General features: G+C 43.9%; 1 protein-coding gene across 1 annotated transcript in view; it reads right to left on the bottom strand.

The window, feature by feature from the left end:
• Positions 1-26,118, bottom strand: part of LOC144685323 (ran-binding protein 17-like) — a 947,082-nt gene that overhangs the window by 748,669 nt on the left and 172,295 nt on the right. Inside the window, exons 10-11 of the mRNA XM_078549733.1 lie at positions 20,794-20,940; positions 2,263-2,435 (exon numbers count right to left, since the gene is read on the bottom strand). Coding sequence (XP_078405859.1) covers positions 2,263-2,435; positions 20,794-20,940 — 320 coding nt within the window. The remainder of the gene's footprint in view (positions 1-2,262; positions 2,436-20,793; positions 20,941-26,118) is intronic.

Genomic DNA, 26,118 nt, shown 5'->3' with positions numbered 1-26,118 from the left:
GCATCTGTTATACTTTTCTGATGTATTGTGGAATGGCAGAGCTACTGACATCTTTAATCATCTGACCATTCGGGATGTATAGTGGTATTGTCACTAGACAAGTAATCCAGAGATAAAAACAGAAAATGCTGGAAAAACTCAGCATCTCAGGGTCTGGTAGCATCTGTGGAGAGAGAAAAAGAGTTAATGCTTCGAGTCTATATGACTTCTTCAGAGCTAAAGAGAAGTAGAAATGTGATGGATTTTATACTGTTTAAGAGTGGGTGGAACAGGTGAAGCAAGAGAGAAGCTCAGAGATAGGTGGGAGCTAAGGAGAGATTAGACAAAGATGTCATGGACACAGGGAGTGTTAATGGTAGTGGTGAGGACTAAAGGATCTGCTGATCGTGGCAGAATGTGTTAATAGCAGAACAAGGGTGAGTACTCTGTGAAAGCACAACATAGAAACAAGTGACAGATGGCTCTGTGAAGTGGGGTTGAGCGAAAAGGATTAAAAAAACAAATAAGTAAAAAATAAAAATGAAAATGAATAAGAATAAAAATGAAAATTAAAATTGAAATAAAAATTTTTTAAAAGTTGGATTAAAAAAGGAATAGAGATGGAGACACGAGTTGATGGTCTGAAGTTGTTGAACTCAATGTTAAGTCCAGAAGGCTATAAAATGCCTAAACGCAAGATGAGGTGCTGTTTCTCCAGTTGGGCTTCACTGGAATATTGCAGCAGGCCAAGGACGGACACGTGGGCATGAGAGCAGGATGGTGCGTTGAAATGGCAAATGACAGGACTTGGTCATGCTTGAGGACGGAGCGAAGGTGTTCACGGAGGGAACGGTCCCTACAGAATGCTGACGGGACGGGGGGGGGGGGGGGGGGGTCAAGGGAAGATGTGTTTGGTGGTGGCATCATGCTGGAGTTGGTAGATAGGAGGATGAATCTTTGAATGCAGAGGCTGGTGGGGTGAAAAGTGAGCACAAGGGGGACCCTATCTTGGTTCTGGGAGGGAGGCGAAGGGGTGAGGGCAGAGGTGCAGGAGATGGGTCAGACACAGTTGAGGGCCCTGTCAACAACAGTGGGATGGCAGCCCTCCGTTAAAGAAAAACGAAGACATGCCAGAAACGCATGGAAGGTAGCATTATCGGAACAGATGTGATGGAGGCAGAGGAACTGAGAGAATGGGATGGAGTCTTTACAGGAAGCAGGGTGTGAGGAGCTGTAATCAAGGTGGCTGTGGAGTTGGTGGGTTTGTAATGAATATTGGTAGACAGTCTATCACCGGAAATGGAGACAGAGAGATCAAGGAAGGGGAGACAATTGTTGGAGATGGACCATGTGAAGATGAGAGAGGGGTGGAAATTGGAAGCAAAACTGGTCAATTTTTCCAGGTCCAGATGAGAGCATGAAGCGGCACCGAAACAGTCATCGATGTACTGAAAAAAGAGTTGTGGGAGAGGACCTGAATAGGACAAAAGACAGGCATAACTGGGGCCCAAGTGGGTACCCATAGCCACACCTTTTATTTGGAGAAAGTGAGACAAGTTAAAGGAGAAAATGTTCAGTGAGAGAACAAGTTCAGCCAAGCAGAGGAAAGTGGCGGTGGATGGGGATTGTTCAGGTTACTGTTCAAGAAAGAAGCGGAGAGCCCACAGATCATCCTGGTGGGTTATAGGGGTGTTGAGGGATTGGACATCCATGGTGAAGAGGCGGTGGTTAGAGCCAGGGAACTGCAAATTGTTGATATGACATATGGCATCAGAGAAATCACGAATGTAGGTGGGAAAAGATTAATCAAAGGGAGAGAATGGAGCCAACATAGGAAGAAATGATTTCTGTAGGGCAGGAACAGGCTGACGCGATGGGCATCAGCATAGTCCTGTTTGTGGATTTTGGGAAGGAGGTAGATGCGGGCTGTGGGGGTTTGGGATACTATCAGGTTGGAAGCTGTGATGGGAACATCTCCAGAGGAGATGAGGTCAGTGACAGTCCTGGAAAAAAAATGGCTTGATGTTTGGTGGTGGGGTCATGATCCAGGGGGCGGTAGGAAGAAGCGTCTGAGAGTTGGCACTCAGCCTCTGCAAGGTAGCAGTCAGTGCGCCAGACAACAACAGCAAAAATCCACAAACAGGACTGTCCTGGAAAGCAAGGTAGAGAAGCAGAGAGTGATAGGGAGGGTGTTCCAGAGTTTAGGGCCTAGGTGGCAACGGGTGTTTGTCAGACAGTTGGAATGGAATGTCTGGTATTGAATAGAGTTTGTAAAAGGTATACCTTATGATTAGAGGCACAGACTCCAGCCTTGAAGTAATGTAAGCTTTTGTAACTTCCGGTGCATAAGTCTCCATCAGATGAGGTTCATTAGACTTAATGAAGGGGACTGATGCAACCATTCTCTGCCACAGACTCAGTAGATAGTGTACGCTGTTTGGAGCAAATTCCCAATGCTGTTTAAGGGGAGAAAACAAAACTAAATAACACAGGACTAACAAATATGAAAACTCCTGAACTATTTTACAGGATTTGAAATATTTGGGTAAAATGTATAAAAATGACCATTGGCCAGTGCTATCTCTGGAATGCTTTCGTAAAATTTTCTTTGGTATTTTTTCAGGTAGTTTCTGAAAAGTCAACACACATGTTTGCATTAAAAGTAGTCTTTGCCAACTCATGCAATGTGACTGTACTAATTGTATTTTTGTAGTTTCATATCCATGTCACATTACCAAAGATATATCCATTGTTGGTTTCCATGGTATCTTCTGCAGAACTATTTGATGTGAATTCTGCTTGGTGTTATAGAGCTGGAGATTGGGTGTTAAAACGGCAGATGGATGATGAGCATTGGGTGGAGACATAATTCCTGTGCCACTCTCCAACTGTTGACCAAGGTATTAAATCTATTAACATTTTGATTGAGTGACTGCTTTAATAAAATATGTTTTAACTTCAGAGGAATAGACCTTAAAACCCAAGGATTTTCATGTCTAGGCTCTGGTTGGATCAGAAAATCATAAGAATTAGGAGCAGGAGTCAGCCATTCAACCCCTTGAGCTTACTCTCTCATTCAGTAAGTTCATGGCTGATCCGATTGCGGCCTTAACTCCACTTTCCTACCTGCTCCCCAATAACTTTGACTCCCTTACAGATCAAAAATCTGTCTAACTTAGCCTTGAATATATTCAATGGCTCAGCCTCCACTGCTCTCTGTGAAAAGGAATTCCAAACTGATGACCCCCTGAGAGAAGAAATTCCTCCTCATCTCTGTCTTGAATGGGAGACCCCATATTTTTAAACTGTGTCCTCTAGTTCTAGATTCCCCCGGGCGGAAACATCCTCCTAGCATCTATCCTGTCAAGCTCCCAAAGAAACTTTTTTTGTTCCACCAAAATCATCACTCATTCTTCTAAATTCCAATCATTATAGTCCCAATCTGCCCAATCTTTCCTCATAAAACAACCCCTCCATCCCAGGAATCAGCCTTGTGAAACTTCTCTCAACTGTTTTCAGTACGAGTATATCCCTCCTTAAGTAAGGAGACCAAAACTGTACTCAGTACTCCAGGTGTGGTCTCACCAATGTCCTGTACAGTTGTAGCAAGACTTGTTACTTTTATGCTCCATCCCCCTTGCATTATAGGCCAACATTCCATTTGCCTTTCTAATTACATGCTGTACCTGAATGTTAACTTTTTGTGATTCATGTACAAGGACACCCAGATCCCTCTGTACTGCAGCATTCTGCAGTCTCTCTTCATTTAAATAATATTCTGCCTTTCAATGCTTCCTACCGAAGTGGACAACCTCACATCTTCCCAAATTATACTACATCTGTCCATTTTTTGTCCGTTTATTTAACCTATCTATAGCCCTTTGCAGACACGTTGAATCCTCCTCACAAGTTGCTTTCTTACCTATCTTTCCATCATTGGCAAATTAGACTACAATACAAGTCATTAATATAGATTGTAAATAATTGAGGTCCAGCACTGATCCCTGCGGCACTCCACTAGTTACAGATTTCCAACCTGAAAATGACCCATTTATCCTGACTCTCTGTTTCCTGTCCGCAGCCAATCCTCTATCTATGCTAATATATCACCTCCAACACTATGGGCAGAATTTTCTGCCTTCTGGGCGGGTGGGCCCGACCCAATCTCCGGTGGGCGGGGAGCCGATCCCCGCCGGAGAAGCGGGCCCCGCCGCCATTTTACGTGTGGTGACTTCCGCCGGGAAGTGCTATGCTCCCTGTGCAAGCGGGGGAGGATTCCCCAAAAGCGAGAGTGCGCTCTTTCGCACATGCGCACGAAAGAGCGCACATCTCCCTGAGGCTAAGTGCTGCCTCAGGGAGATCGCTGACAGCTCTTAAGGTTGGACGGGCAGGTCCTTTAATTGTTTTAATTATCCTGTTAATGGCCTCAATTGGCCATTGACAGGTTGGCGGGCCCGCAGCTGATTTTGCTGTGGGCCCACCTTCCTAAAGATTTAAATGGGGTGGGATGACGTCGGGGGTTCCCACCCGCGACGTCATCCCACGTCATTTTACGCGTCGGCGAGCAAGCCCTGCCCCCTGCTCGCTGACGGCAAAATTCAGCCCTATGAGTTCTTATCTTTCACAGTAACCTTTTATGTGGCACCTTATCGAATGCCTTTTGGAAATCCAAATACATCCAAATAATAATCTTATGTATATAGCATTAATGACTGAGTGACTGAGAACTTGCTAAAAAGACCTATAATAAATTTAGACACTGGGGTCGATTTTCACTGCCTGCACTGGCATTAATGGGGCAAGGCAGTTTCAAAGTGGTTAGCACCCTAATAATAAGAGATGTGGTAGGTTCCACCTTGAAAGGGGCCTATGGCAGGTCTCCAAATTCCCCTCCTGTTTCAGGTGTTTAGGCCCCTTTTAATATGTAAATCAGGGTCCAATGATATAAACAGGACAATGATTGCCATTTTAAATCGGAACTAGGGGAGTTTGCACAGAGTACACTCTGACCAGTTCCATGGGCAATAAAACTGAATAGGCCTACCAAGGCGAGTGTTGAACTATTTTTGAGAATGCTGGAGGAGCAGGTGTTCTGTCCTGGGAATCCAACCTTCTGCAGTCACGCCCCTCACCCTGTAGCTTCCCTGGCTGGCAGCCACTGTCCTGGCCCAATCTTGAGACCTTAATCAGGCAAAAATGCACTTGTGCGCCTACTGCTCACCTGTCAAATCTGGATGAGGCCGGAGCTACAAAATCACATTGCTGCTGGAACAAAAAGCTGGCCAGTGCTCTGCTGCTCATTCTCCCAAAAGTCAAACAGTTTATGTATAGTGCAAGTTTAATTATTATAACTTATTACATCTCACTTATCTTTTCCCTTCAGCATATTATTCTATTTAATAAATATGGACATAACTTTAGCCCATATACAGAAACCTAGTGGTTATTTTTTTGTCTTATGACATAACAAGAGGAGCTAGTGGGCATTCTCCAATAATTGTTTTAACCATGATTTAGGATTAACTGTTGGATCTCCTATTATATTAGAGAGGTATTTTGTCTAAGGTATTTTTTGTAGCTATTCCGCTGACTCTCAATCGTTAAACAGATATTTCTTAACTCCCAGAAAAGTCAGGGAAGTACCTGGCAACAAGGTTTAGAGGAAATCTCTGACCCCCAGTTTTCAAATACATACAAATTCCTGGGTGATTCAGTTTTGTATTTTACCAACAGCTCTTTATTGATTCTAAGAGGACTGTAAGTGGGTTAGCCCTCTTATCCCAAGGTATAAAAAGATAAGGAGAGCTCACTCCTAGAACTGTGGGCATGTTGGTAAAAAATACGATGAACTTCCTCTCTGTGATATATAGTTAAAATATTCTCTCAGGTTTCACAGTTGCCCTGAGAGGGTTCAGGAGAAGAAAGCCAAGGCACTTTCAATTTACAAGTAGACCTGTACAAAAGATTAAATGATTTCTTGGATTTGTAACTTATTTGTAATTTAATATGCCATGGGGTTTAGATGAGAGTCCTACAGTATACTCATCCCTGTATTGTATCATTGTTAGATTAATTGTTGTTCAACATTTATTTAATAGATCTTTTTTATGTTTCATACTTTAATCAAGGTCTAAGACAAAATAGAAATATTGTTGCTGCACCCAATAACAAACAAGATTAACCTGGGAATTTTACCAAAACCTCTCTATAGGTCCACATGAATGGTCCAAAATGTGAGTGCCAAAACAATCCAGGATAAAGAGGTTTGGAAAAAAACAAAAATCTTGATACCTGCACTATATTAATCTATAAATAGCAGAGAATAAAAGTTTCTGTTCATAAGAGACTCAGTCATTCACAGGTATTGTTAGGCAGCCACATACACAAGGAAGGGATTGCAAAATCGCCTGGACTGTACTAACAGAAGTTAACACATCTATCTTGGGAGAAAGTCAACGTAGTTACAGACAGGAGGGAGGTTAATTTAACCAGCACTAACTTCTCCTCTCAGCACCCGTCCGTAAACAGAAATGTGTTTTGATTTGTTTCCCTCTTTCTAAGCGGTGGTGTATTTCCCAACCCCTCGGTTTTGGTGCGATCCAATTTTCTATTAATAACCCCACAGAAACTCGAGATAGTATGAACTCAAAGGCTTAGTTTATTTGGGTAAACTCTAAACACGTAGCAGTTTTACAATGTCAGCCTCGCCTTCAGAAAGTAAAGAGAGGGATAGAGAAAAGATATACAGCACAGAGAAAATAAATATTGTTTCATGTGGGTTCCAGAATCAAAGTCCAATGAGGCATTCCTTCACAGTGGTCAGTGGGCTGAAATCCGATGCTATATAATTCACTTTTCCGGTGGTGTTGACTTCACACAATGAGATAGGCATGCAGAGGTGAATCAGTCTTGTAGGTGATGGTACAGAATTTCCATCAGAAAGAGTGCAGATGGGGCCAGATGTTCAACCTGGGCAGAACTCCTTTTGTGTGAGGCTGCCAGTTAGCTGGTAAATAGCAGACTGAGCTTTGCAGTTCAGCAAGGCAATATTACTGGTTCCACAAGCCAGAGGTCCATGTCACATGACTCCCATCTCTCCACACTGTCTTTGTATCCCTCGTCTGGATACCCGGGAATGTTAGATGTTTCAACCATTGAAAGGAAGGTCGCGGGGCTCTTTGTCTTAGCAGTAAGCAGACTCCCGTTCACCAGACTAGGTTATGAAATGCAGATCGCCTTTGTATAGTTCTCTTTAAATTTGGCCTGTGTAGCCCACATGGTGTCATTGGTGGCTCCCCAGCGATAATAATGTGAGTTTCCCCGATATTGACAAAAGGCAGCTCTTTTTGTCTGGGGGTCTCAAACAGACATTGAATGAACCACTTTAAGGATTTTTGTCAGTTTTTAAAATTTTAAAATTAACCAAAAGGATATCTATACACATTTCATAAAAATAAACAATGTGAGATCTTAGTCCTTCACAGTCCTTGCAGCCTCAGAGAAAAAAAACAAATTCTATTTCATTTTTTTGATGTGGTCTTACGAAGGAAGAACAGGAGATAAAGAAGTATGCATTCATTCTCTCATTCGCTTGACACGTCAGGCACACAGCTAGCAGAGGCAATGGCAGTTCCCTGCTGCATTTTTTAGCGGTGTAAACGTTAGCTAGTGCATCAGCAAGGACATTGTCCTGTCCTGTCCTGAGATGTGGAATGATTAGGTGACCTGGGAAGATTCAAATCTGTATTTATGGAAAGTTGGGGTTGGAGTTCTTAATTATCCTCAGTTAGAAATCAGGCGTAAGTGATGCTTTTGGTCTCTCCTGATTAAGTGTCCTCTAAAGGGTCTGGGGGTTTTACAGGGTGGTTAGCACATAGGGGGTGTGTCCAGCTGCTCAGGGCAATGCCAGTATCTCACTCTGAGAGTGCCAGGTCCTTTGATCATAGGGCTAAGTGGCTGTGGTCCAGCTTAGCTCCTCCTTGTCCACCTTGGTAACCTGTGGGTTCAGTTGTTCAAAACCAGGGACTGTGGTTAGGCCAATTGCCAGGAGATTGGGGTGTTTTAATGGGACTTTGGCCTCTTTTGGGGATTCCAGTTTCGTGTCCAGCTCAGGCGCTAGCACCACTGGGGTGTTCCAGTTATTGCTCCTAGGTACTATGGGTTGGCACAGCAACAGGCAGGCAATTGTTCCTGAACTTGGGCCAGCCTTTCTGGGCCCAGATGATAAGAAGGCTGCCTCCGGTAAGGGGCCTCTCCTGCATCCGTACCAGGTAGGGCTAGAGTGCTGTAGCTTGGTGGGTTGTTATGGATCATTTTAAATGCAGGGGGAAGCCCTGTCAGGTCGCCTCACAATTCTGCACTAAGGCGGGTGGGTACGGGATCCAACCTTGTTGCAATCGCTCTGCTAGTCAGTCGGTGGGAGGCTCCAAGTCTTTCAGAACATTATTGCCCTCTGGTGGATGGTCAGCTCCCGCTGTACCTCCTGGTGGCTTTTCAACTAAGTGGGCATCACCCTCACACTTTTTGGGCTAATTTTGGAACTTTACTGTTCCCCATTTATTTTCGCCATAAAGCTGCCAGCCAGACAAATCAATGACTTCTTAGCTGGGGCCTTTGGATTGGGAGTGGGTGCTCTCCTAACTTGTTCCAGGTCTCCTGGAACACCACTGCCCTCAAGTAGAGGTGCAACTCCAGCTACACGCTCTTGTGGCTTTTCGACTGGGGGAGGCATCTCACTCCCAATCTGTTCATCAGTTTGGGAACTCCCTTTGTCCCTATTTACTATCAGAAAGAAGGATTCTGCCAGCCATACCTCTGGCAATTACTTAATCTTTGTCTTGGTTTAATAGCTTGCCTTCCTTCAAGCTCCTCGACTACATCCTCCCCTTCACTATCTCTTTCTCTGCTCATTGTTTAATTCTGGGAAATTCTGATAGTCAATTTTAAATTCTATTGGCCTTTCCTGGACCTCTTAACTTTACTGGTCTGGCTTCGGCCTTACTACATTCAAGCAGTTCTTGCTCAATGTTGATGGGTGCTGTTTCACCCTCTGGACCTTCCCCAGCTTTCTGCTCTCCTGCAGATTTCTGCTGGCTGACATTGACCTCTTTTCTTTTGCTGGCTGACACCTTGCCGCAAGCCAAATAGTTTCCAAGGAGGAAATCAATTCCTGCTACTGGTAGTTCAGGGACAATTACTACCATGACAGGCCCTGAAACAAGGTCACACTCTAGGTGGAGGGGTGCAAACACAGATCCTCCTCCCACTCCACTGATCAGTGCTTTGGCTTTCAGGGTGGACTCAGGGGTAGGTTCAGGCTTCCTTCTAACATTCAGGACTGAGTAGCCTTGTGTCCCGGAGCAGTACAACGGACTTGCTCATATTTTGGGACGGGTAGGGGAGACACTGTTCCTGAAAGGACAAAACTCTGGAAACTGTGAGTTTGTCCAGCTCAGATGCACATTGTGCCATACCCTCCAAAGGGTAGGTTTCTGTAATGAGAGTCTCTGTCTGCTCTGCCCTAATACCCATTGGGGCATCCTTCAGGAGACTACTCCTGTGGTGCCCTATTAAACATACAAGCTTCACTTGCAATCCCCAGAACTCAGGCCTGGAATGGCCTATTTTATTGCAATAGGAGCAACCCAGTCTCTAGGGTTCTCCTTTCAGGCTGCAGGAGGGCTTCTTGCACCGTCCTTTGTGTTTTCTTTTCCGGGTGGGTGGTCCTTTCCTATTTAGGTCGCCCTGCCTATCTTTCCAATGTTCATAGGAATGGTTTGGAAAGGGTCTGTCTGAGTGTCCTATGGGTGAGATCATAGCTGTCTGCTGTGACTGCCGCATTCCTGGATGTGAGGACTCTGCTCCTCTAAGAGCATTCGCAGGTTGGAAGGTAAACAATTTTTGAATTTGTCCAACAATACCAACTCACGCAGCCCCTCATAGGTGCGTGGGGTTGTTGGGATCTTACCCATCGGTCGAACAAGATTTACCACAGTCATTCGAACTCAATGTTGATTTGCGTGGGCTTCTTACGAGCCAACATTATACTCTTGTTCAAAAAAAGTTCTAAGGATAAGCCCAGCAGTTACAGACCAGTCACAGAATCACAAAATCACAGTGCAGAAGAGGACCTTCAGCCCATCGAGTCTGCACCGACACATCAGAAACATCTGACCTACCTACCTAATCCCATTTACCAGCACTTGGCCCATAGCCTTGAATGTTATGACGTGCCAAGTGCTCATCCAGGTACTTTTTAAAGGATGTGAGGCAACCCACCTCCACCACCCTCCCAGGCAGTGCATTCCAGACCGTCACCACCCTCTGGGTAAAAAGGTTTTTCCCCACATCCCCCCTAAACCTCCTGCCCCTCACCTTGAACTTATGTCCCCTTGTGACTGACCCTTCAACTAAGAGGAACAGCTGCTCCCTATCCACCTTGTCCATGCCCCTCGTAATCTTGTACGCATCGATCAGGTTACCCTTCAGTCTTCTCTGCTCCAACGAAAACAACCCAAGTCTATCCAACCTCTCTTCAGAACTTAAATGTTTCATACCAGGCAACATCCTGGTGAATCTCCTCTGCACCCCCTCCAGTGCAATCACATCCTTTCTATAATGTGACGGCCAGAACTGCACACAATACTCCAGCTGTGGCCTCACAAGGTTCTATACAACTCCAACATGACCTCTCTACTTTTGTAATCTATGCCTTGATTGATAAAGGCAAATGTCCCATATGCTTTTTTCACCACCTCACTAACATGCCCCTCTGCCTTCAGAGATCTATGGACACACACGCCAATGCCCCTTTGCTCCTCAGAACTTCCTAGTGCCATACCGTTCATTGAATACTTCTGTTTAACTTCAGTGGTGTGGAAGTTTCTAGAGACAATTATTCAGGATAGAATTAGTAGTCACATGGAAAAATGTGAGTTGATTAGGAAGACACTCAGACATGGATTTCTAAAGGGGAAATCATATTTAAGTAACTTGCTGGAGTTTTTTGAAGAGGTAACAGAGAGGGTAAATGAGGGTAATGCTATTAATGTGGTGTACATGGACTTTCCAAATGCATTCGATACAGTGCCACACAACAGACTTGTGAGAAAAGTTATAGCGCATGGAATAAAAGGGACAGTAGCAACATGGATACAAAATTGGCTGAGCAATTGGAAACAGAGGGTAATGGTCAATGGATATTTTTCAGGCTGGAAGAAGGTTAGTAGTGGAGTTCCCCAGGGGTCGGTATTGGGACCCTTGCTTTTCCTGATATATATTAATGATCTAGAGTTTGGTGTGCAGGAGACAATTTTGAAGTTTGCAGATGATACAAAACTTGGAAGCACTGTAAACTGTGAGGATGACAGTACAAAACTATAAAAGGACATGGACAAGTTGGTGGAGTGGGCAGATAGGTGGCAGATCAAGCTCAATGCAGAGAAGGGTGAGAAGATGCATTTTGGAAGGAAGAATTAGGACAGCCAACATAAAATAAGGGGTACAATTCTTAATTGTGTGCAGGAGCAGAGGGACCTAGATGTATATGTGCATAGATCATTGAAGGTGGCAGGACAGGTGGAGAGAGCAGTTAATAAAGCATACAGGGCTTATCCTGAGCTTTATCAATAGGGACATAGAGTACAACAGCAGGGAGATTATGAGGAGCTTATATTAGACACTAATTAGACCTCAGCTGGAGTATATTTCTGGGTGGCACAGTATAGGAAGGATGTGAACGCATTGGAAAGAGTGCAGAAGAGGTTTACAAGAATGGTTCCAGGGATGAGAAACTTCAGTTACGAAGATAGATCGGAAGGATTGGGACTGTTCTCTTTGGGGAGGAGAAGGCTGAGAGGAGCTTTGATAGAGGGGTTCAAAACCATGAGACAGCTGGATAGAGTAGATAGGGAGAAAATGTTCCCGCTCGTTAAAGGATCGAGGACAAGAGGGCACAGATTTAAAATGATTTGCAAAAGAAGCAAATGTGATATGAGAAAAAGCTTTTTCAAACAGCGAGTGGTGCGAGTCTGGGATGCACTGCCTGGAAGAGTGGTTGACGTAGGTTCAATCAAGGCATTCTAGAGGGCATTCAATGATTATTTAAATAGAAACAATGTGCAGGGTTATGGGGAAAAGGCAGCAGAATGGCACTAAGTCATAATGCTCATTTGGTGAGCCGATGCAGACATGTTGGGCCAAATGGCCAACTCCAATATTGTAACAATTCTGTGATTCATTCCAGAATTGAAGGTGATATGCCTCCAGGACTAATTCATAGGCATTTAGGATGGCAGCCTTGGTCTGCTCATAATTCATGGACACATCAGGGGTCAGCATGGAGTAGACCTCTAGGACTCTCATTGATAGCTGCCCTCGAAATAAAAATGTCCAGATATTTAATGGCCATTTTAGCTGTCCTGCTACTTTCTCAAAAGTGGCAAAAAATGACACATGTCACTCTCTTCGAATTTGGGAATGAATCTAGCATACCTGAGGGCCGCAGAGAGTAGTTCTAGGTTAGAGAGATAGGGGTTGCTACCTGGTATACATTTCCCTCGCAGCTTCCAGCTGTCTCGTCTCTCTCTCTCTCCCTTTAAGCTGCTAGCTCCATTTCAAATTTTCAGAACTGGAATTCTTTTTCCCTTTCCTGTTCCCTCTCCTGAGCCTTTCTTTCCCTCTCCTTAAATTCGAGTTGCATCCTGAGCTTTTCCAGATCAAATTTGACCAAGGGAAGGGATTCAGAATCACGGCTGAGCTCTATATCTACCTGTTTTATCGGATATGTGTGATCCAAAAGTTCCACCAACAACTGGATCAGTTCATTTTTCTTCACTTTACTGGGTAACTTTAACTGTACCTCCCTAGCTACAGCTTTCAGTTCCTCTGTGCTAAGGGGTGCTAATGTTTAACCATTCAGATCTCCTTGCTTGATCCACAACTGGGCATCAAAAGCTGCCATTTTCTTAGTGTTGGGAAAAGGAATTTGCTGTGGTAAGTTACTTGTGTTTTAAAATTTGTTCCAGTCACCGAGATTTTCCTTTTGGTTTCCAATTTGCTCTTTTATATCAGATTTGGCTCGTGTCTTACTTGGACTCTGGTAAAATTCAAATGGGTGATCCCGGATTTGAGCTCCCAATTCCTGATATGGGGGGTTAAACGAAACAGCACTAATTTCTCCTCTCACCACCTGTTTGTAAACAGAAAGGTGTTTCGATTTGTTTTCCCCTTCCCCAGTGCAGATACCGCACAGAAAAGAAATATTGTTTCACGTGGGTTCCAGAGTCCAAAATCAAATTCCAATGAGACATTCCTTCACAGAGGTCAGTGGGCTGAAAGCCGATCCTGTATAATTCACTTTTCCAGTGGTGTTGACATCATTCGATGAGTTTGGCATGCAGAGATGAATCAGTCTTGTAGGTAATGGTACAGAACGTCCAGCAGAAGAAGTGTAGATGGGGCCAGGTATTCAACCCGGGCAGAGCTCCTTTTCTGTGAGTCTGCCAGTTAGATGGTAAACAGCAGGCTAAGCTTTGCAATTCAGCAAGGCAATATTACTGGTTCCACAAGCCTGAGGCCCATGTCACGTGACTCCCATCTCTCCACACTGGCTTTGACAAAGAATGTGTATCCCTTCTCAAGAAGATATAATAATTCTCATAATGTTATTGGAATTTATTGTAAAATAGAATAATAGTGGCGTGTGTCTATGTGTATGTGTGAGATTTAATTGAATTAGAGGCATCTGGTCTGGGTGCTTTGATCTAAGAAGAGAGGTTAGGTTTGAAATGTTAATTAGGTAAACATGGGAAAGTTTAGGAACATGGGTGTCAAGGGAACATTTGCATTTTGAAATAAACTAGACTGGGTTGTTTTAAAGGAGGAGTGAAATGTGTCACCTAGCCAGCTGAAGTTTAGAAACATGTGTTTATTTTTCCCCAAAAATTACTGTTAAAACTTAGTGCCATGAGAGGGTTTTATTATCAGGGAGATAAAGTCCACAGACATAGTGAAACAATGGGTATTTGTATTCAAAGAGGAAGATATGTATAAAGAAGAGAAAAGCAAAATACTGCGGATGCTGGAAATCTGAAACAAAAACAAAAATACCTGGAAAAACTCAGCAGGTCTGACAGCATCTGCAGAGAGGAATGTATGCCTCTCCGCAGATGCTGTCAGACCTGCTGAGATTTTCCAGGTATTTTTGTTTTTGTACAAAGAAGAGGAGTCTGTTTTGTAAGGGAAGGCATTTTTAAGATCTTACAAGTCTGTGAAAAAGCCGTCAGCATTTGTGCCTCAAGCTGCTGTCTTCAAGGGACTGAAGTTAAGAGAACTCACTTTGAATTCAACTTGTTCAGGGTATCATGTTTCTTTGCTTGGGTCTTTTAAAATCTGAATGTCTTACTGTTGCTTTAACGAAAGTGTAACTGGGAGTTGGATTGATTCGGGGATTTAGTAGTTATCATAGTAGTAATTTGTAGGTCGATTTATGTACTTAAAGTAACTTCTTCTATTAATAATGTTTAATCTAGTTTTGTAAAAACTTATAAGACTTGTGGGTCTGATTACTACTAAATTCAAGGCACACAGCTAAAAATTTATACAAACTGCAAAACAAGTTGTGGCAGTTGTTTCATGTTTCACTTTGGGATTTAAACAGCTCAGCATTTGCCATCGGCTGTGCCATAACACCCTCGTCTGGGTCCCTGAGAATGTTAGATGTCTCGACCATTAAGACTTGAAAGCAAGGTTGCAGGGTCCTTTATCTTAGCAGTCAAGCCGATTCATGTTGGTCAACCTAGGTTATGAAATGCAGATGACCTTTGTATAGCTCTCTTTGAATTTGGCCTGTGCAGCCCACAGGGGGTCATTAGTGGCTCCCTAGAGATAATAACGTGCAGGTTTCCCCAATACTGCCAGGCAGCTCTTTTTTGTTCGGGGGTCACAGACAGATACAAATTCGGCCATTTTCAGGACCTTCGTTCAGTTCTTAGCCATGACGATGTCTATATATATTTTATAAAAATATACAGTGTGATGTTTTACTCCCTCGCAATGTTATTTCTAAAATTATTTTTAATTGGGTCTAAGTTATAACTAATATAAGATCTAGTTGGTGACATTAGCAGATAAACCCTAAACCTGTCCACCTGACATTGTTTTGACCACTATCTTAACACGGACTCTAAAGTTTATTTTAAATGGGTTAACACTTGCAGTAGAATAGCAGATAAGGAGATATCAGACAAGTGCATTAGGCAGATCACTGCCTTTAACAGACAGTTAATACTGAATGTGTACAAAATAAATAGCTGGTCTGTCTGGAGAAGGGCACCTTTTCAAAATCTGTGCATTTTTGGCAAATTTTATGCTCATAAACATAGTGATAACAGTGCTAAAGAAGAGAATAGATTTGTACTTCTGCTGTTCAGGGCCTTAATCACATGTTCATTCTGGCACTTGTGGGAGAAGGTGCCGTAATGGTAATCTAGTGATCCAGAGACCCAGGCTAATGCTCTGGGGGCATGGGTTCAAATCCCACCATGGAAGCTGTCAGAATTTGAGTTCAGTTAATAAATCTGGAATATACAGCTAGTGAAACTATCATCGATTGTTGTAAAACCCATCTGGTTCACTAATGTCCTGTATGGAAGGAAATCTACCACACTTACCTGGTCTGGCCTACATGTGACTCCAGGCCCACAGCAATGTGGTTGATTCTTAACTGCCCTTTGAAATAACCTGGCCAGGTCAGTTCAAGGGCAATTAGGGACGGGCAACAAATGTGGCCTTGCCAGAGATGCCCACATCCGATGAAAGAATAAGGAAAAAAAAACATGCAGAGCTCCCTCAATGCTGCTCCAACAACATGCTTTAACTGTAACCTCAGATAAATCTTTTTGCTTTGAAATGTTTTTTTCCATTTCATATGCCAGCTTTTCTTGTGGCCTCTATGAACACATTTGCCAACTTGTACTGTGGGTCTACAGTCACTGGAAGCTGATTTGAAAATAACCTTCTATTTTTCTTCTATAAATCTCTTCTATTTTTACTTAGTTCTGTTGAAGGGTCATTCGGACTCAAAACGTTAACTGTGCTCCTATCCGCAGATGCTGCCGGACCTGCTGAGTTTTTCCAAGTATTTTTGTTTTTGTTTTGGATTTCCAGCATCCGCAGTTTTTTGTTTTTATCTTAGTGTTTAATTGACTGCCACTTCTCTTCAAGGAATGCCTACCTTGAAGAAGTTTTGTTCTTCTCTCTGTCAGGATTTTCATATCTCTCTTTTGCCTTGTTCACCTTCATTGCTCTCCATTTCTCTTGTTTGACAAGGTGTTTACTAAAACCCGCTTTCACAGCCATATTTCCTTCCTCAGTGACTGTCTCCGTCTCCGACTTACCCCAAGTGGATTTCAACTGAAGTTCCATCCCTCATGTTTCGAATCCACCCAGGATCACAGGTATCTCCGGGACATACAATGCTCCTAGACTGCTGTTCTCGTCGCATTCTGAGATCCACACTCAGTGCCATGAGCCGCCATATGAACACACTCGACCTCTCCCTCCAGCAGCACCACAGCACCCTTTTTCAAAGCCGCGCGTGCCCCCAGTTTCATTTTATTCTTCGTCTCACCCGACGCCTCAACAAGAAACTTTGTCTCTTTCTTTCAGGTGCAAAGGAACGCAAGCTCCAACAACTCATCGAAACCAACACCCATTCAGGACCCTCCACCCCTGCCTGAACCTCTGTCCCCATCCCGTCTTCCAATCCCAGCCCCGGCCGTGTATTCACCATACCCCCTGACCTTCCCCTCTCCGACACTGAACGTTCAGTGCTCAGCAAAGGACTTAGTTTCATACCCTTACGCCCTCATCTCAATGAATTTCGGGCTCGGCACGATGCTGAACTCTTCTTCCGCCACCTTCGTCTCCGTGCTCACTTCTTTGGGCAGGAGTCCTCTCCCCGTTCAACGGATCCTTTTACCCACCTCCAATATTCTCCCTCCACATGGACCCCTCCCTCCGGATTCTTACCTTCTCTTGATCTATTCATTGAGAACTGTCGGCGTGACATTAGTCGTCTCAATTTCTCTGCTCCTCTCACTCACTCTAACCTGTCTCTCTCTGAACTTGCTGCACTCCGTTCTCTCAGGTCCAACCCTGACATTGTCATCAAACCCGCTGACAAGGGTGGTGCTGTTGTTGTCTGGCGCACTGACCTCTACCTCGCAGAGGCTGAGCGTCAACTCGCAGACACTTCCTCCTACCTCTCCCTGGACCATGACCCTACCACTGAACATCAAGCCATTGTTTCCAGGACTGTTACTGACCTCATCTCCTCTAGAGATCTTCCTTCCACAGCTTCCAACCTGATAGTCTCCCAACCTCGGACGACCCGCTTCTACCTCCTACCCAAAATCCACAAACAGGACTGTCCCGGCAGACCGATTGTGTCAGCCTGTTCCTGCCCCATGGAACTCATTTCTTGCTATCTTGACTCCCTTCTCTCTCCCCTTGTCCAGTCCCTTCCCACCTACATCCGTGATTCCTCTGACACCCTACATCATATCAACAATTTCCAGTTCCCTGGCCCCAGCCACTCCTCTTCACCATGGACGTCCAGTCCCTCTACACCTCCATCCCCCACCAGGATGGTCTGATGGCTCTCCGCTTCTTCCTCGAACAGAGGCCCGAACAATCCCCATCCACCACTACTCTCCTCCGTCTGGCTGAACTTGTTCTCACACTGAACAATTTCTCCTTAAACTCCTCTCACTTCCTCCAAATAAAAGGTGTGGCTATGGTTACCCGCATGGGCCCCAGCTATGCCTGTCCCTTCATGGGGTATGTGGAACATTCCTTGTTCCAGTCCTACTCCGGCCCCCTCCCACAACTCTTTCTCCGGTACATCGATGATTACTTCGGTGCTGCTTCATGCTCTCATCTGGACCTGGAAAAATTTATTAATTTTGCTTCCAATTTCCACCCCTCCATCATTTTCACATGGTCCATCTCTGACACTTCCCTTCCCTTCCTTGACCTCTCTGTCTCAATTTCTGGTGATAGACTGTCCACCAATATCCATTACAAGCCTACCGACTCCCACAGCTACCTCGACTACAGCTCCTCACACCCCGCTTCCTGTAAGGACTCCATCCCATTCTCTCAATTCCTTCGCCTCCTTCGCATCTGTTCTGATGATGCCACTTTCAAAAACAGTTCCTCTGACATGTCCTCCTTCTCCTTCTTCCTTAACAGAGGTTTTCCGCCCACAGCGGTTGACAGGGCCCTCAACCGTGTCCGGCCCATCTCCTGCGCATCCGCCCTCACACCTTCTTCCCACTCCCAGAAACATGATAGGGTCCCCCTTGTCCTCACTTATCACCCCACCAGCCTCCACATTCAAAGGATCATCCTCCGCCATTTCCGCCAACTCCAGCATGATGCCACCACCAAACACATCTTCCCTTCACCCCCCCACTGGCGGCATTCTGCAGGGATCGTTCCCTCCGGGACACCCTGGTCCACTCCTCCATCATCCCCTACACCTCAACCCCCTCCCACGGCACCTTCCCATGCAACTGCAGAAGGTGCAACACCTGCCCCTTTACTTCCCCTCTCCTCACCGTCCAAGGGCCCAAACACTCTTTTCAAGTGAAGCAGCATTTCACTTGCACTTCCCTCAACTTAGTCTACTGCATTCGTTGCTCCCAATGCGGTTTCCTCTACATTGGAGAGACCAAACGCAGACTGGGTGACCGCTTTGCAGAACACCTTCGGTCTGTTCACAAGTATTACCCAGACCTCCCTGTCGCTTGCCATTTCAACACTCCACCCTGCTCTCATGCCCACATGTCCGTCCTATGCTTGCTGCATTGTTCCAGTGAAGCTCAACGCAAACTGGAGGAACAGCACCTCATCTTCCGGCTAGGCACTTTACAGCCTTCTGGACTTAATATTGAGTTCAACAATCTTAGATCATGAACTATCTTCTCCATTCCCACCCCCTTTCCGATTTTCCGCCTCCTTTTTGTTTTTTCCAATAATTTATATAGATTTTTCTTTTCCCACCTACTTCCATTATTTTTAAGTGTATTTCCATCCATTGTTTTATCCCTACCTTTTAGTCTATTTCGATCCCTTCCCCCCACCCCACCCCCACTAGGGCTATCTGTACCTTGCTCGTCCTGCTTTCTACCCTTAATTAGCACATTCCTTTAGATAATATCACCACCCTCAGCACCTCTTTGTCCTTTTGTCTGTGACATCTTTTGGTTATCTCCGCCTATCACTGGCCCTCTATCCAGCCCCCCCCCCCCCCCCCCCCCCACCGCTCCTATCCGCAGATGCTGCCAGACCTGCTGAGTTTTTCCAGGTATTTTTGTTTTTGTTTTGAAAATAACCAAACCCATTTCACCATGTGGCCCTTACAACAAATTGCGGCAGGAGCAGACTTAAGAGGCTTTCATCCCATTAATATGGGTTAGATTGAAACATAACGCACTTGGCTACCCACATTCACTAATTGCAGCGTTGCAACTGATTTAAGGCCTGCTATTGGCCATGCATTCCAACTTGTCCAAAACTCAGCTAACTGTCCCACTAAACCATCCCCTCAACATCTTTTGTACTCATTTATTCATGGGATGTAAAGGTCTCTGGCAAAGCCAGCACATTGCCCATCAAAAGATGGTGATGAGCTGTTCTCTTGAACCACTGCAGTCCGTCTGGTGTACGTACATCCACAGTGCTGTTTGAAAGGGAGTTCCCCTTGTGATCGAGTGACAGAGAAAGGAAGACAATAAAGTTCCCAAATTAAGATGGAGTGTGAGTTGGACGGGAAGTTGCAAGCAGTGGTATTCTCATGTGTCTGCTGCCCTTGTTCTTCCCTCACTAGTATACATTGAAGCATTGGAGGACAGGGAGCCCAAGCCCAACCAATACATTGCATGCAAATTCTTTAACTGTGGTCATTTGGCAAAAGAATATTTTTTTCAAAAATATAATGGTTAAGACTACAGGAGAAAAATTATACTTATATGATCTCGGTATCTATGTATAATTAGAGTTTCTAGTTTTAGGTTTCACTGATAAACTCCCTCAACAGGAAATTTTGAAATCAACACTTAATTCCACAATACTGCTGCAACAGTGAACGTAAAAACAAAAAGTAAAATCATCAGCTCCTGATTGGCATGGTTTACTTAAATTTCCCATGTTAACTCTGTGACAATTTGACTCATCGAGACCTCTTCACTCCACCATTGCCAACCGTGCCTTGAATTACCCCGTCCTTAGCTTCTGTAATTCTCTCTCTAAACTTCTAAACTTCTCCACCTCTTTCTCCTCCTTTAATAACATAAAAACATAGGACTTAGGAGCAGGAGTAGGCCATTCAACTCCACGTGCAGTCTCGCCAAGGCTCTATATAATTGCAGTAAGACATCTTTACTCCTATACTCAAATCTTATTGTAATAAAGGCCAACAAACCATTTGCCTTCTTAATTGCTTGCTGTACCTGCATGTTAGCTTTCAGTGATTCATGAACAAGGACAGACAAGACCCTTGGAAGTTTAGCACTCCCAGCCTCTCACTATTTAAGAAATACTCTGTATTTCTGTTTTTCCTACCAAAGTGGATAACCTCACATTTCTCCACATTGTATTCCATCTGTCAAATTTTGCCCACTTGTTTAGCCTCTCCAAATTTCTTTGAAGCATCTTTGCATCCGCCTCACAACCCACACTTCCACCTAGTTTTGTGCCATCTGCAAACTTGGAAAAAGACTGGGACTCAATCAAATTAAGGCTTCTTACCTGCAGACTGGTGACTGTGAAGTTAGCAATCAATCTAATAATTTCAGGGTAACCTTCCACCATCACTATTTCACCCAGCTGATAATTGGTCTTCAGCCGAGCCAAAAATCTACAGAATTCATGATAGTTGTTTGAATCAGATAAACCCTGTTGTAAGAAAAAGACAACAGAATCAGTAAATATTTTGCTGTTCCAAATTAGAAGTGACATTCAACAACAGAAATTGCATCAATTTTGATGGCAAAATACAGAACTACAAGGTGTTGGAACATTTTCTTGGAAGAAATATTGGCATCATCTGAACTTCAGACAACAGTCCAGAAGTGGCACCATAGCAGTTTAAACACACTGAGCATTCACAAAGGAAAAGTATATTAGTTTTGGACAAGGTTTATCCTAAAATCATTCTTGATTCAGCTCTGAATTCATTATCAATACTTTGTTAACATAACAATAAGCCAACATACAGCTTCAGAAGTCTATTTAGAATCGTACGGCATGGAAGGAGGCCATTCAGGCCATCAAGTCAATGCCGATTCTCTAAAGGGCAATCCAGTATTGGAACCAGTTCAGAGAAGGTTCACAAGTCTGATCCTGGGACGAGGGGTTTGTCTTATGAGGAAAGGTTGAGCAGGTTGGGCCTATATTCATTGGAGTTTAGAAGAATGAGAGGTGAGCTTATTGTAACATTTAAGATCCTGAGGGGACTTCGCAGGATAGATGCTGAGAGAATGTTCCCCGTCATGGGGAAATCTAGAACTAGGGGACACAGTTTAAAAATAAGGAGTCTCCCTCCCATTTAAGATGGAGATGAGGAGAAATTCCTTCTCCAGAGGGTTGTTTATGTTTGGAATTCTCTTCCCCAGCCAGTATTAGTCATTGAATATATTCAAGGCTGAGTTAGGCAGATTTTTGACTGACAAGGGAGTCAAATGTTATGAGGATCAGGCAGGAAAACGGAGTTAGTGCCACAATCAGATCAGCCATGATATTATTGAATAGAAGAACAGGCTCGAGGGGCTGAGTGGCCTACTCCTACTCCTATTCTTATGCTCTTTTGTTCGCTATCCCCTTAATCCTACAAGTTTGTTTCCCTCAAGTTTCTATCAAATTTCTTTTCAAAATGGTTGGTCGTCTCCACTTCCACCATCCTTGTAGGCAGTGAATTCCAGATCATTACCACTGAGTAAAAACGTTCTTCCTCACATCCCCCTTGTATCTCTTGTCCAAAACCTTAAATCTAGTTTTTTAAACATAGCCCTTGCACCACCGGCTAAAGAGGACAGTTTTTATTTGTCTACCTCATCCAAACCTATCGTAATCTTGTACACCTCTATCAAATCTCCTGCAATCTCCTTTGCTCCAAGGGGGACACCTCCAGCTTCCCCAAAATAACCTTGTAGCTAAAATCCCTCATCCCTGGAACTATTCTTGTAAATCTCATCTTCCTAAAGACCTTCCTAAAATGCTGTGACCAAAAGTGGATGCAATACTCTAGTTGTGGCCAAACCAGAGATTTATATATACATTCTGTTTATATATACAAAGTGTAAAAAAAAATCAAGCAGACCTTCATCACAGGCACCTACAGTTCACTAAACATTCTGTTTATATATACATAGTGTAAAAAAAATCAAGCAGACCTTCATCACAGGCACCTACAGTTCACTAAACATTCCATGCTAGCTGAAGCTTCCTCAATCGCTTGCCGATATTGTTATGCGACTCTCTGTGCAGCTCAATGAGAAAACAACAGAAACCATATTGTTTATTGCTGAGACCAGTGTTCAATAAATGCTGAAAAAGCCAGCAAGTTAACTGAATTTCTGCCACAATCTTTTTCTAATGACTGTTTTTTCTAAACTTTAACATCACCTTTTACTGTACAACCAAGGTCCAAAGTGATATCAAGACACAGGCCACTGAGTAATCCATTGCCACAATATGGCAAAGCTAAATGAATAAAGAGTTACAATCTGAACTGAAAGCACTTCATTATTGTATTTAAAGAAAAAAATAGCACTTGCTATAGTGTTATATATAGTTCTTGACATCTATGAAACATTTCAAAGCAACTGACACACCAATGTTTATTTTAAATGGCAGTGATCATTCCCATGTTGGCAGGCTGTGACTAGTGGGCTACCACAAGGATCAGTACTTGGGCCCCAGATGTTCACAATATACATCAATAATTTGGATGTAGGGACCAAATGTAATATTTCCAAGTTCAAGGATGACACAAAGCTAAGTGGGAATGTGTGTTGTGAGGAAGATGCAAAGCAGCTTCAAGGGGATTTGGACACTTAGTGAGTGGGCAAGAACATGGCAGATAGTGTATAATGTGGGAAAATGTAAGGTTATCCACTTTGGTAGGGGGAACAGATGTGCAGAGTAAATAGTGACAGATTTGAAATTGTAGATGTACAAAAGGACTGGGGTGTCCTCATCAATAAGTCATTGAAAGCTAACATACAGGTGCAGCAATCAATTAAGAAGGCTAATGGTATGTTAGCCTTTATCGCAAGAGGATTTGAGTACAGGAGGAGCAAAGTCTTACTTCAATTGTATAGAACTTTGGTTAAACCACACCTGGAGTAGTGTGTGCAGTTTTGGTCCCCTCGCCTTAGGAACTATGTTATTGCCATAGAGGGAGTGCAGCGAATGTTCAGCAGACTTGTTCCCGGGATGGCAGGACAATCCTATGAAGACAGATTGGGGAAATTAGGCCTGCATTCTCTAGAGTTTCAAAAAATGAGAGGTAATCTCATTGAAAGCTACAAAATACTTAAAGGGATAGACAGGGTAGATGCAGGTAAGATGTTTCCCCTGGTTAGGGAGTTTAGGACCAGGGACACAATTATAAAATCGGGGGAAGCCAGTTGGGACCAAGGTGAGGAGAAATTTGTTTACTCAGAGGGTTGTAAATCTTTGGAATTCTCTACCCCAAAGGGTTGTGAATCTTTGGAATTCTCCACCCCGGAGGGCTGTAGAAAATCAGTCATTGCATATGTTTAAAGCAGAGATTAACAGATTTCTAAATATCAATAACATAAAGGAACATGGGATAGTGTGTGGAAAAAGGCATTCACATGGATGATCAGCTATGATCGTGTTGAATGGCAGAGCAGCCTCAATGGGCTGAATGGCTACTCCTGCGCCTAAGTTCCTGAAAATAGTAGGTGAATGGGGGAGATATTATGTACACCACAAGGTCCCACAAATATTAATGAGGTGGAAGACCAGTTAACTTAGTTTTGGTGTAATGTTTGTCAAGGCACTGGGGGAACTTCCTGCTCCTCTTCAAAAAGTGCCACAGGATTTTTAACATCAATCTCAAATCATTGGAACAGACCTCAGTTGGGATTTGAGCTTAACATCTTGTCTGAACAACAGCTTTTCATACAGGATAAGGGGAGGCGGTGGCGTAGTAGTATTGTCACTGGATTGGTAATCCAGAAACCCAGGATAATGCTCTGGGGACCAGGGTTCGAATCCCACCACAGCAGAGGGTTGAATTTGATAAAAAATATGGAATTAAAAAATCTAATGATGACCATGAAACCATTGCTGATTGTTGTAAAAACCCATCTGGTTCACTAATGTCCTTTAGGGAAGGAAATCTGCTGTCCTCATCTGGTCTGGCTGCAATGTGGTTGACTCTTAAATGCCCTCTAAACAAAGGATGGGCAAATTAGGGATGGGTATTAAATTCTGGCCTAGCCAGCGACGCAAGAACTAATAAAAATATATATATATAAATAATTCCCTCCATAATACACTGGACCATTAGCCTAGATTGCGTATAAATCCTCAAGTGGAGTTTGAGCCCACAATCTGACTACTAATTGAGCCAAGCTGCATGAATACCAAACTGAAAAACTAGTACAAATTAAGCAGCTGCGTTTAAATAAACTGGTCATCTTCAAAGTCAGTTAACGTGAGAATGACGATGAGTAAAGTTGCACAGACTTCATAACTTAAGTTGCTAGTAAAGCCAACATTCCTCCACTTGCACCAGAGGAGAATGTATATGAAAGTCTGAAGAGGAAATACAAACGTTGAAGGCATTAAATTGGTAGTGTACTTCAACGAGAATCTGCACCCTAAAAATGTCAAACATTTAGGCCCAGATTTTCCTCATGATGGAGAGCCTCTCCATCATGGTGGAAGTGGCCAAAAATCCTATATCCAGTCCCCAAACACGGCAATTTCCATTTTCACTGGGACAGGAATGGGGGCATTTCATGTATGCACCCTTTATGGACGCAGCTGGCCATTCAAATCATCAGCTGTCTCCATTCAAGTTGGATTTTGGTAGGCCAGGAGTGTTATAACTCTGCCCTCCCTCGATTCAAGTTGTAACTCTGCCCGCCTCAATTCAAACTGTCACTCTGCCCGCCCTCGGTTCCAGTTGTCACTCTGCCCTCCCTCAGTTCCAGTTGTCACTCTGCTCTCCCTCGGTTCCAGCTGTAACTCTGCCCGCCCTCGGTTCAAGCAGTTCCTCTGTCTGCCCTCGGTTCAATTCGTCACTCTGCCCTCCCTCGGTTCAAGCTGTCACTCTGCCCTCCCTCGCTCAATTTCTCACTCTGCCCGCCCTTTGTTCAAGCTGTCACTCTGCCCTCCCTCATTCAATTTCTCACTCTGCCCGCCCTTTGTTCAAGCTGTCACTCTGCCCTCCCTCAGTTCAATTTCTCACTCTGCCTACCCTTGGTTCAAACTGTCACTCTGCCCTCCCTCGGTTGAAGCTGTCACTCTACGCTCTCCCTCAATTCAAGCTGTCACTGCCCTCCCTAGGTACAAACTGTCTCTTTGCCCTCCCTTGTTTCAAGCTGTCACTCTGCCTGCCCTCAATTCAGGCTGTCACTCTGCCTTCCATCAGTTCAAGCTGCCACCCTGCCCTCTGTTACAATCACGGCTGATGTTATTCTTGGACAAGTCAGGTCCCTGGGTGGATCCTAGCTTGATAGATCCTAACTTTTATTGTTTGTTTGGAATCGTGGAGGACGGCTACTGAACAGAGTAACAGGAGTCAGTTGATGAAATTTTAACAAAAGAATAAAACATTTATTGAACAAGAAAAGATGAATTATATTACAATACTCCTTCATCCACAACTATTGCTTTACAGATGTATACAGATTTGTAAGGATAACACAAGTTACAAAAGCTCTGTTATATTCTAATGTTCGCAGCAAATACAACGTCCATGTAAACCACTAGGTGACCCGTGGTCAGACACACCACACTCTGAAACCAAGTGACAGATGCCACTCCAGACAGATGCTATGGATCCCTCATCAGCTCTCCCCATATGCTTGTCAC

This window comes from Cetorhinus maximus, chromosome 10, assembly GCF_964194155.1.
Source record: "Cetorhinus maximus chromosome 10, sCetMax3.hap1.1, whole genome shotgun sequence".
Lineage (NCBI taxonomy): Eukaryota > Metazoa > Chordata > Chondrichthyes > Lamniformes > Cetorhinidae > Cetorhinus > Cetorhinus maximus.
The sequence above is the reverse complement of the archived record's forward strand: the minus strand, read 5'-3'. Positions and strand labels throughout refer to the sequence as shown.